Source organism: Gavialis gangeticus, unplaced genomic scaffold, assembly GCF_001723915.1.
Source record: "Gavialis gangeticus isolate Ggan-Ray unplaced genomic scaffold, GavGan_comp1, whole genome shotgun sequence".
Classification (NCBI taxonomy): Eukaryota; Metazoa; Chordata; order Crocodylia; family Gavialidae; genus Gavialis; species Gavialis gangeticus.
Window position 1 is genome coordinate 30,376,762 of NW_017728994.1, and position 12,171 is coordinate 30,388,932.

Below are 12,171 nucleotides of genomic sequence, written 5' to 3' on the forward strand. Positions count from 1 at the left end.
AACCTCATGAGATTTCTTTTGGCCCAATCCTCCAAATTGTCTAAGTCACTCCGAACCCTAGCCCTACTCTCCAGCGTGTCTGCTAGTTCCCCCAGCTTAGTGTCATCTGCAGACTTGATGAGGGTGCAGTCCGCCATCTTCTAGGTTGTTGATGAAGACATTGAATAAAACTGACCTCAGGACTGGCCCCTAGGGCACTCCATTTGATACCGGCTGCCAACTAGACATCAAGCCATTGATTACTACTTTTCTGAGCCCAATGCTTCAGCCAGTTTTCTATCCACCTTACAGTCCATTCATCCAGCCCATAGTTTCTTAGCTTGTCTGCAAGAATGCTATGGGAGACGGTATCAGAAACCTTTCTAAAGTCAAGGTACACCACATCCACCAGTCTCCCTACATCCACAAAGCCAGTCATCTCATCATAGAAGGCAATCAGGTTGGTCAGGCATGACTTTCCCCTGGTGAATCCATGCTGACTGTTCCTAATCACCTATTTATCCTCCAAGTGCTTAGAAATGGATTCCTTGAGGATCTGCTCCCTGATCTTTCTGGGGACTGAGGTGAGGCTGACTAGTCTGTAGTTCCCTGGATCCTCCTTCTTCCCTTTCTTAAATATAGGCACTGTTTGCCCTTTTGCAGTCATCCAGGACCTCTCCTGATCACCATGAGTTTTCAAAGATGATGGCCAGTGGCTCTGCAATCACATCACCCAACTCCTTCAGCACCCTCGGATGTATTGCATCTGGCCCCATGGAGTTGTACCTGTCAAGCTTTTCTAAACAGTGCCTAACCTGTTCTTTCACCACTGTGGGCTGCTCACCTCCTCCCCAAATTGTGCTGCTCATTGCAGTAGTCTGGGAGCTGGCCTTGGCTGTGAAGACTGAGGCAAAAAAGGCATTGAGCACTTCAACCTTTTCTGCATAGTCTGTCACAAAGTTGCCTCCCCCATTCAGTAAGGGACTCTCACTTTCCGTGAGCCTCCTCTTGCTACCAACATACTTGTAGAAACTCTTCTTATTACCCTTTATATTCCTTGCTGGCTGCAACTCCAATTGCGCTTTGGCCTTCCTGACTTCATCCCTGAATGCCTGAGGAATGCATACTCTTCTCTAGTTATTTGTCCAAGTTTCCACTTATAAGCTTCCTTTTTGTGATTTTAGTTTACTGAAGACTTCCCTGCTAAGCCAAGCTGGTCTTCTGCCATACTTGCTAGTCTTTCTGCACATTGGGATGTTTTGTTCCTGCACTCTCAATAAGGCTTCTTTGAAGTACAGCCAACTCTCCTGGACTCCTTTCCCCCTCAGACTGGCTTTCCTAGGGATCCTGCCCATGAGTTCCTGAGTGAGTTGAAGTCTGTGTTTCTAAAGTCCAGGATCCTCACTCTGCTGCTCTCCATCCTTCCTTTCCTCAGAATCCTGAACTCTGTCATCTCATGGTCACTGCTGCCCAAGTTGCCATCCGCTACTACATTCCCCACCAATTCTTCCCTGTTTGTTAGCATCAGGTCAAGAAGAGCAAGGCTCCTAGTTGGCTGCTTCAGCAATTGTACCAGGAAGTTGTCCGCAGTACTCTCCAAAAACTTCCTGGATTGCCTGATACGTAGCTAATGTTAGGAACCCATCCATAGATGATGCATACAATCCAGTTCCCATGTCCTGTCATTCTCATTTTCCCTGTCAAGTTTGAAAATGTTTCTGTGGATGTTGCATTTTCTATCTTCTGTACTTTCAATTTACATTTTTAAGAAAAAACCTGGGTGGGGCGAGGACAAGGCACTGTCACAGAAAAAAAGAAAACGCCCACTAAAATACCATGCCAAATTCTTCCTCAAAATGTCCTATCAGCTGCCACTCACTGGCCACTGGCTTTTTTAGGCTTCTGTAGCTGGGTGCAGCCCCTCCATCTAATTAGGCGTAGCTTAGGGAAGAGGCAACCCCCTCCCCCCAAACAAACAAATCAAAAATGCCTTCAAATCCCTGCACAGTATAAGCATATAGCAGCTGATCAAACTTGGTATCTTCTACACAAACAGTTCCATAATGTACGTATACCACCAGACCCAACACCAATTCACCCTGGATGGTTCTTATATTTTGGGCCCATAGAAAGATCTCTCATCTGTATCACTTCTTGTACTTTTGCTAGGAACATCTGCCCAGCAGCTGGATGCTTCTTTTAGTACAAATGCCACTCTGGAGATCTTTGAGGTTGATTTCAGGGATCCTTCCCTTGACCTGAAACGCAGAGGAGTCCTTACTACTTCTAACAGGTATTAGTGCTTCCTGCTGATATGCCAATACAGGAACTGGATTTGAGAAGGGGCTGGGTAATTCTATGCATGGTGAGAGAGGGGTAATCAAATTTACAGTGTGTAAGCTCATTGCATGTCAGGGCCTGGAAGGAATCCAGTACCCCTCCTCTAATATCTGAGCAATACACAGTGTGGGTGAGTGGGTAGAGTTTGGCAGCTGTGCTCTGATGGGGAACTGGTGCATCCAGAGTGACTGCTGGAAAAGTCTGAGGGGACTCCAAGGGGTTCATATTGGAGGAGCATTGGTATGTATCACATGGAGTAGTTTGAGGATATGAAATAAAGAAAGCTGTGGGATGAAGTGAAATTGTGTGTGAAGGTGCTATGGGTAAACTAACCCATCAGACAAATTTTTAATAGCAAGCAAGGTCCTAAGGTTTGTCCATACTGGGGATATTTGAAAACATGTAGCCACATCCATGTAGTTGTTCAGTATAGATGGAATACACCAGTATAAAGAGGGGCTTACCTTGGTGCAGTTTATCCTGGTTTGAAACTAGGATATATCCTACTGGTACAAGGTCCCCTTCATTCATTTCAAGGCCAAAGGGAATGGAGTGTGTCTAATGTGACTGCTTATACATGACTGGCTGGAGGATATTATCCACTGATTTCCATCCCATCCCCCCAGCAAATCAGCAGAGCATATCTATACTGCTACAATGTCATATTTCCATCAATGTAAAACACCTGCATAAAACAGCACTGCCTTGGCTGACTTGTGAATTTCTTTACCTGCAAAGCTTTTGGAAGGCTTGTTTCTTCTTTTGCATGGAGGAGGAACCATTGCCTTCTGAAAAAGAAAGAGTGGCCCTTTAAAATGCAGAGGAATAGATGACTTCTTGGTACATTTGAAGCCATGAGATATGAAAGCTATTTTCTAGTTCTGGAAATTGTAGGAAAGGCCTCTGCTTGCAAGGTAGAGTGAGCTGACTGACTAGATGTTCTGGCTTTGCCCTGAGTTTACTCTAACCTATTTTCTTTCCCTCTCATTTTAGGTTTCATAAGCTGATCTGGGGCAGCTTTGGAAATGGGACCTCCAGTTCCTCCGGGGTGATTATAGGCGGAGGAGACAATGGAGTATTAACAATGTACAGTGCTTCACAGATCCTGACTTCAGGGAAAGAGCCTGTGATTGGACAAACAGAGAAGCATACGGGGCCTGTTCGAGCTCTTGACTTCAACCCTTTCCAGGTATATTGCCAAACAGCACTATCTTCTATGTTTAGGGGGATTCAGAGGGATTAGATGTTTAGAAGGATTCTTGAACGGACAAGCTATAGACTGCATAGAGGAGGAATAGGTTAAGCTATTGGACTAGAACTCGGGAGATCTGGAGTAGTTTATGGCTCTGCCACTGATTCCTGCTGTGATCTTTAGCAAATCTTTTTTCATCTGTCTGCCCCGATATATAAAACAGGATTAATAACACTCCCTTTGTCTTGCATACTTAGATTGTTAGTTCTTTCAGGCAGATGGATCTCTTCTTATATATTGGTACAGAGCCTGGCACAGTGGGCCAGGCTCTGTACCAGCCCAGTAGACCTGGGCTGATGTCTCTAATTGCTATTGCAATGAAGTGTTGTAAGAAGAACCTAGCGCTCAGATTATTAGGTCTCACAAAGCCACAGCCAGGGCTACTGCAGCCTTATGAAGAGTCTGCACCTTCCTAAGAAGACCAGTAATGTGCTTGGAATATTCTGGCTCTTGGAGGCAGAGCTGTGGTTCCGTCTAGGCAGGGTCTGTAGGCTTGTAGCCCCGGGCAGGTTTGCCAGTCAGTTTAGATTGTATATATGTTGTTAATGCACAGTTTATTAGGCAGAATACAGACATAATGCCTTACTATCATCCTAGATGAAGAAAGAAGGATTAGGTAGGGACATGAGTTTGGACTCCATTATAACCAGGTTAATTCTTTTCTGCTTACACTGTTCCCCCACAGAATCAGTGGAATACAGATTTCATTTTTAACTGTCACTTGTGGTCATGATGCACAATTAAACAATTGTGCTTTCCTACCCAAAAGGTGACTGTGTCTCAGAGGTCCCTGCTTCTGGACTCTCTTTGTCTGCCTGTCTGTTTAAACTGGCTAAACATTTTGAGAGGGGCAGTAGAGAGATGTAAAATGATTGTAATCTTCCCTAAACCCAATTTCTGGGATGTGCTTTGGGTCTGTTTTCCCCCTCCCTCAGCATGAATGCGTTCCTTGCACTGATGCATTTACAGTAGATAACTTCTTGCAGCACATGTCTCTTAAAGTTGTTTTGTTTTCTTTGGTAGCAGCTAGTTTTAATAAAGTTAAGCCTCTTTCTCTGTGGATGCTGTGAGTAGAGCAGATGATAATAGTTTTGATTTTCCTACAGAGTAACCTCCTGGCCTCTGGAGCCAATGATTCTGAAATTTACATCTGGGACTTGAATAACTTCAGCGTGCCTATGACTCCAGGGACTAAGTCACAGGTAAAGGGCTTCTCTAGAGGCAGTGTTCCTGCAGCACTACAAACATCAGGGCCATGGATGGACACAAGACTAGTGACAGGGAGGGAGGTGGTTTCATTCTGTTAACTTTTTGGGATCTGTTCAATGGGCTCAACCATAGTGAGTTCAGAAATGGATCTAAACCAAACGGTTAGTCTTTCTTATGGTTGAAACTGTTGCATATGGGAGCTGGTAGGGGGTAAGCTGTAAGAGTATACTCTGCAGGATTGCGAGAAACTTTTTTATGGAGACTTTGGACTATGTGGATTTGAAGTATTTCAGATGACCACTATATCACATGATCTGGTGGTGGTACAAGGGCTTTAATTAACATAACAGCCACAACACAGCTGATGAGCCATTATTAGGATTTGTGTCTTCCTCTTGGCTGGTATCTCTTTCCTTTAAAAGGGAAGCACACCTTTCTGAGACAGATTTATATGAGAGTCCCTCTTTGAGAGTAGCACAAGTAGTTTTTACTGGAAGAATGGTAATTGTTCGCTCACTTAAAAGACGGCTAAATATCTCTTGGGCTAGATTTCCTGTCAGTCTCCTGTGTGATAGTTTGGAAAGGGGTACTTGTCTTAAATTCGTCAACGTCTTCCATCTGACTGAACTCCTGAAATGCTGCACGTGGTCATCTTTCCATTTGTGTTCTCTCCCAGAGGTCAGGGGCTTCTCTGTAGTCTGCAGCCTAATCTTGGTATATCCCAGGCTGCTGATCCATTCACCCCTTCCAGTTCTGTCACTTCACAGTGGAGTTAATGGTTAATGACACATGTAGCCATTGCAGGCTTGCCCAGATTGCAAGGGATCTTTCTAGGGAATGGTCTCATCTGGAATTGTATTTTTCTGCACCGTTCCCTACCAAAAATGGTATTTCTTGCCCTATCTGATTAGCAAATCAGTGTTTGAGGAGGAAAAGCTATAGATTCTTTGGGAACACAATGGAATAATGGCATGCTATTGGCTAAGCCCTTGATGGGGTCTAGATATTAATGTTTGCTACATGAGTATAATGAACTTTTGGCCTTTCCTGTCTTGGCAGCCTCAAGAAGACATTAGTGTGGTGGCTTGGAATCGGCAGGTACAGCACATCCTGTCCTCTGCTTATCCCAGTGGAAAGGCTGTCGTGTGGGACCTCAGAAAGAATGAACCCATCATCAAAGTCAGTGACCACAGCAACAGAGTGAGTGGAGGAAGGACTGCAAGCTGGACACTGGGGCCCAGACCATGATTGTCTTGCAGCTCACCAGGGCCCAGGGATATAACCCATATGTTTTGGCCCTCGGGCCCTGTAGGGATGGCTGTGTAACATCTACCCTCCAGTAAGAGTAATCTTTACAGGAGGGCCTTGTAATGAGGCGAGGCTCTGGATAGGGCATTTTTGCACCTGGGCAATTCTGTGCCATGTTGGGGAGGTCTAGCAGGTCCCCAAAGTAGTTGGCTTTGTTAGGACAACTGGTGCGAGGAGAGAAATTGATGAGCAAATAGGCTATATCAACAAACTACCTACTCATCTCTAGGTCAGAGGAGAGAAATGCTGGTATGTGCTGGGTGAGTAACTGATGCTGTTTCTGTTTTGGTTTTTTTTGTTTGTTTTTGCCTGCATCTAAGCAGGAGGCAGCATTCTCCAGGGTAGCTAAAGCAGCCCAAGACTTACTTTTTCTCCCTCGCTGCTTTAAAGTAAAACATCAAGCTGTTCAAGTGAAGGGGCAGTAGTTGATGTGAATGTCTGGCAAAAGGCCTTTTATCTGTTGCAAAGTATTCTCTAGAGACAGGAGACTCAGATTCTTGTATGTCTGGGCTTATGGTCAGGTGAACAGATGACCTTGCAGGGGTGAGCTGTATGTCACAGAGGCAAGTCTAGGATCTCATTATCAAAGGCATATTGGGGGAGAGTCTTATGCAGGCAGGGGTTGAGTTACAAGCGCTGCGGTAGGCAAATAAAGGGGAAAAATTCTCTTCTGCTCATTAACTGAGTGAAAAATCAGACCCTTTGCTCTCCCTCTAATTGCTGTTTCCCAGGCACAGGTTATGCTTACCCAGGAGTTATGGCCTTTTATCTCATTTTTGAAAAGATTGTACTCTAGTAAACTGAAGAGGCTAGCACGGAGGTTTAATTCTGGCTCTGCTACTGACTTCTTGCCTGGCCACACCACAGGTAAATTCCATTTCTATACAGACAGAGATAAGGACATTGACCCACAAGGATGCTAGGTTATCAAGTATATTAGAAGACAGAGTGCCAGGGTTCTGGGGCAGTGTGGTCTGCTGTTAGCCAACTTTTCTGCATTTTCAGTCTGTGCTGTTGTGTCCCTAGATGCATTGCTCAGGAATGGCATGGCACCCAGAAGTTTCTACCCAGCTGGTCCTTTCATCTGAGGATGACCGCATGCCAGTGATCCAGATATGGGACCTGCGATTTGCTACCTCTCCTTTGAACCAGCTGGAGGGCCACATGAGGTAAGAGCCTGCTTATAGCTATGCCTCTGAGAGGAGTCCCACCTTTAAAAGACAGGTTGCTAGAAGAAGTGTTCATTTAGCTTTTGGGTTAAAGTGTAGGACTGTTTTCACTATCTTTGTTGGTTCCACTGTAGTCTGATTCAGCCAGAGAAGTGAGTTAGCAGTGTCCCTGTTGTGCTAAGATGCCTGAATGTGACTTTTTTTGGTCTGTTTCAGAGGAGTCCTATCTGTCTCTTGGTGCCAAGCAGACCCCGAACTGCTGCTGAGCAGTGCCAAAGACAACCGGATCTTGTGCTGGAATCCTTGCATTGCTGAGGTGTGTTACAAGTTTGACTGTCTGATAGTTAGTGCACACTTCTTGCTGGGTGGGCATGTACTTGTATTCAGTGTTATCATTCCACGCTGTTCCAATTTATATAATTTCTGCTTGCTAAAAGAGAGAACTCTATCTGTAAAAAGAAGAAAACTTCAATGAATACAGGTGAAATCTCATTACAGTGAAGCCCATTTCAGTAAAAAATTGACTACAGTGAAAGCATTTCTAAGCTCTGGCTTCCAGCCCACAGAAGGTGCCAAGTAGATCTTACTAGAATCAAATTCATTACAGTGAAAAATGTATTACAGGAAAAGTCTGTTCTGGTACTTTATGTATAATAGACTCTTATTTCAAAGAACAACCATACCTATAGGTGCCTTTAAAACTGAAATGCAGAGAGAGAGAGTCCCTATAATTGAATCATGGCAAAAGCCTTTTCACTACTTGTTTCCTGTTCCTTTGTCAGCCATGATTATGGAATTTGGAAAACCACAGGAAGTCCAGAGAAACTTGTTAGTCAAAAAGGGGAACAAAAATATCTGTATGGGCAGAAAAGCAACTTCTTGTTGAGTAAAAGAGGGTGGGAACTTACCATGTGATAGCTCAGGGATGGGTAGAATGCAGCCTGTGGGCTGGATTTGGCCTGCTAACTGGCTGGATCCAGTTTGGGGTGTACAGGGAGTGGATCAGCTTCTCCTGCCCATTCTGTTCTCGGGCCCAAATAATTGTCTACCCCTGTGTTAGCTGTTCTGTGGTGACTGTCCATCTGCTTGCTCTTACACTGTGGTGAATGAGGGCTAACCTGGGATAGCCTAACCCTCTTTTATCATGGCTGAGACACAAAACAAAAAAACACATAATTTTCTCTAGAAGATAAGAAGGAAGTGATGGAAACAGTAGACTCCATCTGGGAGGAAAAAGACGTAGCAAACAAATTCATCATTACTTTCTCAGAATTCAGTGTTACCTTCAGTCCATATTTTGAGGGATTGTTCCAAAACTGAAGTGAGTGAAGTAAGCAGCTTTGGGTCCAAAATGAAAGTGACATGCTATGACAACACCAATAGGGCCTGTTTGCCTGCTTCAAGGTGTTTTTGCAAGGATTGTGCCCTTAAATGGTCTGCTCGTTTTGCAAAAGGCATTGCATTTTACAAACCTGCTTGGAAATGGAAAATTTCAAGCAAGTGTGGTCTTGTTTAATGGTGTGTTTGGAAGTTATATAACTGTATTAAAAGTAATCTGTAGAGAAAAAAATAACGTTCTAATAGATAAGGCTATTGAGTGGCATACAGGAGAGGATTCCTGACTGGTGCATCTGGGCAGCTGTGCAAAATGTGCTTTAGACTAACACAACTGTAGAAATACAGTGCTATCAGCAAAGGTGTTAACATGCTGGTCTTGTGTTTCATTTCTTTTTACCTTCTTAAATAGTCACATTAAATGCAAAAGCTTTTTCATTGGAATTGTGAAGTTGCATTGTAAAGGTTCAAAAGTTTAAAAATGTAAAAAGTGTGGGTTCTTTTAATAACGATAGCCCATACGTCATACTCTCTATCTGTAGATATAGATTTAATTGTTAATGTAAGGATGCTCAGGGATAACCTTTGAGTATTTAAAATTATAACTTTAATGCAATTAATAATTATCATGTAAATATTAGATAGGTGTAATATATTCTTTTGAAGAGAAGCACTTCTAATGTTTTTAAGGGGTTAAAAAATCCCAGTGGCTTAGTGGTCCCCCTTACCATGGTATCTGAACCTCTTATAATCAAACCTGGTACTACCTAATGTTCTGATTAAAGTTGTTGGTACTGTACAAAATCTGTACAACATAACTGACAGCTCTCAAAATGTAAGTTAATGTATGATCATGGAACAGTGGTGTCTGTTGGGATACTTCAAGGCTGTCCTTGACCCAGCATCATTCAGTATCTTTATCAATTATATGAAAGAAAATATAAAGTTTGAAGGTTATACCAGAACTGAAGCACTGAATACAAAGACAGGTCAGTTATATAGAATGATCTGGGTCTTTTGGTAAATTGGGCTGACTTTAAACCCTATACAGCAAAATGTAGCGTTGTACACCTCTGAACAGAAAATACAGGTCATGCTTACAGGGGAGGAGTCCATGTTCTGATAGACCACATTGCTCTGAAGTAGGGAAGAATCCTCTGAGTTTTACAAATGGGACACAAGACTGAAACACATGACCTGATTAAAAGTTTTGCCCAGCATCACATGGGAAGCCTAGAGCTGAGCCTGGAGTTGAACCTGCCTCTCCCAAATGTCAGTCTAATGCCCCATTAAACAGACAGTTTTTCCTGCGCTTTTTACAGTTCTTTTGATTCCATTTTTGAAGCCATGTTTTTCATTGTTTCTATTGCCTTCTTTGTTTTCTCTGTCCTCCTTTCTATTTAATTTTTTTCTTATCTTTTTCTTATACTGTCAAGTCTTTATTACTTAATACTTTTTTGTAATTCTGCTTTCCTTGCTACTGTTTTCCAGGATGTGTCCTTCCAGGTTCCACAATACTGCAGCGCTCAAGTGCAGAAGGTCTTTCAAAGCTGAATCAAACTCACTAGGGTTATGCATTCCTGAAATCATTCTCTGTTTTATGTTGTGCATCTCTCACTGTGGCCTCTAGCTGTTGCTTGTGCTAGACACTGGCTAGTAGTCCAGCCAGAGTTCATCTTCTCAAAAAATGACAAGGTTTGGAGGGGCTTCATGCTTAGGGAGATGTTAATAATATGGGATGGACCTGCCATGCGTAAGTGGTTTTCAGAAAACAAGTGAGTGTATTGCTGTATAATGTTCTTCTATCTCCTATATGTCCGTGTTAGGTGGTTTATGAACTGCCCATTCGAAGCCAGTGGTGTTTTGATGTCCAGTGGTGCCCTCGGAATCCATCAGTCTTCTCAGCTGCCACTTTTGATGGATGGATCAACATTTATTCTGTTATGGGTGGGAGCCTAGAAGCTCAGCAGAAGACTCAGGCTGACAAGGTAAGGTCCAAAAGAATAAAGAAACAGACTACTATTTGGACTGGATACAGTGATGACTGGGTACTTGAGATCAAGGAGCACTCTAAGTGCAGGAATGAGGTCTTGTTATTTTGTAATGGCAGCAATGAACTTACCCCTAGAGGGTGTGTGTGTGTGGGGGCGGTGAGCATAAGCATACGTGTCATATGTGACAACCACAGACCAGTTAGTTGGGAAGGTAATATCTACCTGGATCCTTCAGGCTCTGTATTGCTTTCTGCAAGAGATGTGACTCAGCATCGTGTATGTGTGTAAAAATGTGTGTCTATATTTATATATATATATATATATGCTAAAACTATTCCATAAAAATAAAATAAATCAATGATCAAAGCTAAACTGCTCTTTATAATACTAAATATAAGACTACAGTCAAAACAAGGTGATATTTGTTGAAGTAGCAACTCCCCTGCACTTGAGGAGATCAGTTTTGGGGGTCCAGAATGTGTGTCTTCCCTCAGCTTGCTCATTGGCTTGGAAGGTGAAACTTTTCAGTCTTACCCTTGATTCTTAAGGATTGCAATCTCTGCTCACTCCACATTGAAACACTTCCAAGTTTTAGGTTGTGTCAGGTGTGAGATCTCCCTTGGAGCACCTTGGCCTAGTTAAATTCGAGTGAGGTCATCCTTAGGAAACATTAGTTCTAAGAAATTCCTTCAGTTGTTAAATTTGTGGGAGCTTTGTATTTTGATGGTGACTAATTTGCCTCCATTCTTCTTCGCTCTCAGTCACCTCCCTTAATGCTCGCCTGCCCTGCCTTGAAGTTAAACTGAAGGAGGAGAATAAGGAGAGGTGAGATGTTTGCTAACAGTAGCGAAGAGGGTGACTCAGGGCCTTTTTTCACAGAGCTCTGCCTCCCCTACACCCTACCTTTACCACACCCAAATAGGTATTGATCTGTGACTCGCTCAGGGTCTCGTCCTCCCACAGATGGGTTGTGGAGACCTGGTAACCAGTCAGCAGTCCCTTTTAGCAGTTAACTGGTTTACTTCTCGCTGCAGGTGGCCAGTGGTTCAAGCCTGTGATTTGAGTCCTTTGTCTTGGCATCATTTTTCCTCTCTTCACTTAAGAAATGTCCCCTTTCCAGCTTAATCAAATTTTATTGCCTCATATTAGGGCTACCAATGTCCTTTTATTAGATTCGAGCCGTGGATGCCAAGCTACAAAGCCTGTCTGTATTCCACGTATCAGTTTTCTGTTGGTCTAGTCAGCTATTCAGTTTACCAGCCAGGATTAATCCATTTCACTCCTCAAATTTAGCAGACCCCGCAAAAGCCAGATTCTAGTTTAAGTCTGTCATGCAGGGGCCTGCCATTTTCTGGCCTGAGCCTCTGTGCCAAGTTCAATATCCCAGAGATACACCCTTTAAATTTCCCACATTGCCAGTCCTGGAAGTCTGTCCTTGTCCTGGGCTTCAAGAGTCATCTCCAAGGATGTTTCATAGATTTCATAGACATTAGGCCTGGAAAGGGCCTCGGAAGATCATTGAGTCCAGCTCCCTGCCCCAGCGGCAGAAATTCAGCTGGGGTCATAGGATCCCAGCAAGATAAGC

At 43.4% G+C, this 12,171-nt stretch overlaps 1 protein-coding gene across 3 annotated transcripts in view; it reads left to right on the forward strand.

The window, feature by feature from the left end:
* SEC31B (SEC31 homolog B, COPII coat complex component) overlaps positions 1-12,171 on the forward strand; it is a 90,576-nt gene that overhangs the window by 38,930 nt on the left and 39,475 nt on the right. For all 3 annotated transcript variants that reach the window (XM_019502515.1, XM_019502517.1, XM_019502516.1), the window contains exons 3-9: positions 2,149-2,272; positions 3,313-3,508; positions 4,678-4,773; positions 5,840-5,980; positions 7,115-7,257; positions 7,474-7,573; positions 10,419-10,580. In XM_019502515.1, the coding sequence (XP_019358060.1) occupies positions 2,149-2,272; positions 3,313-3,508; positions 4,678-4,773; positions 5,840-5,980; positions 7,115-7,257; positions 7,474-7,573; positions 10,419-10,580 (962 nt within the window). The remainder of the gene's footprint in view (positions 1-2,148; positions 2,273-3,312; positions 3,509-4,677; positions 4,774-5,839; positions 5,981-7,114; positions 7,258-7,473; positions 7,574-10,418; positions 10,581-12,171) is intronic.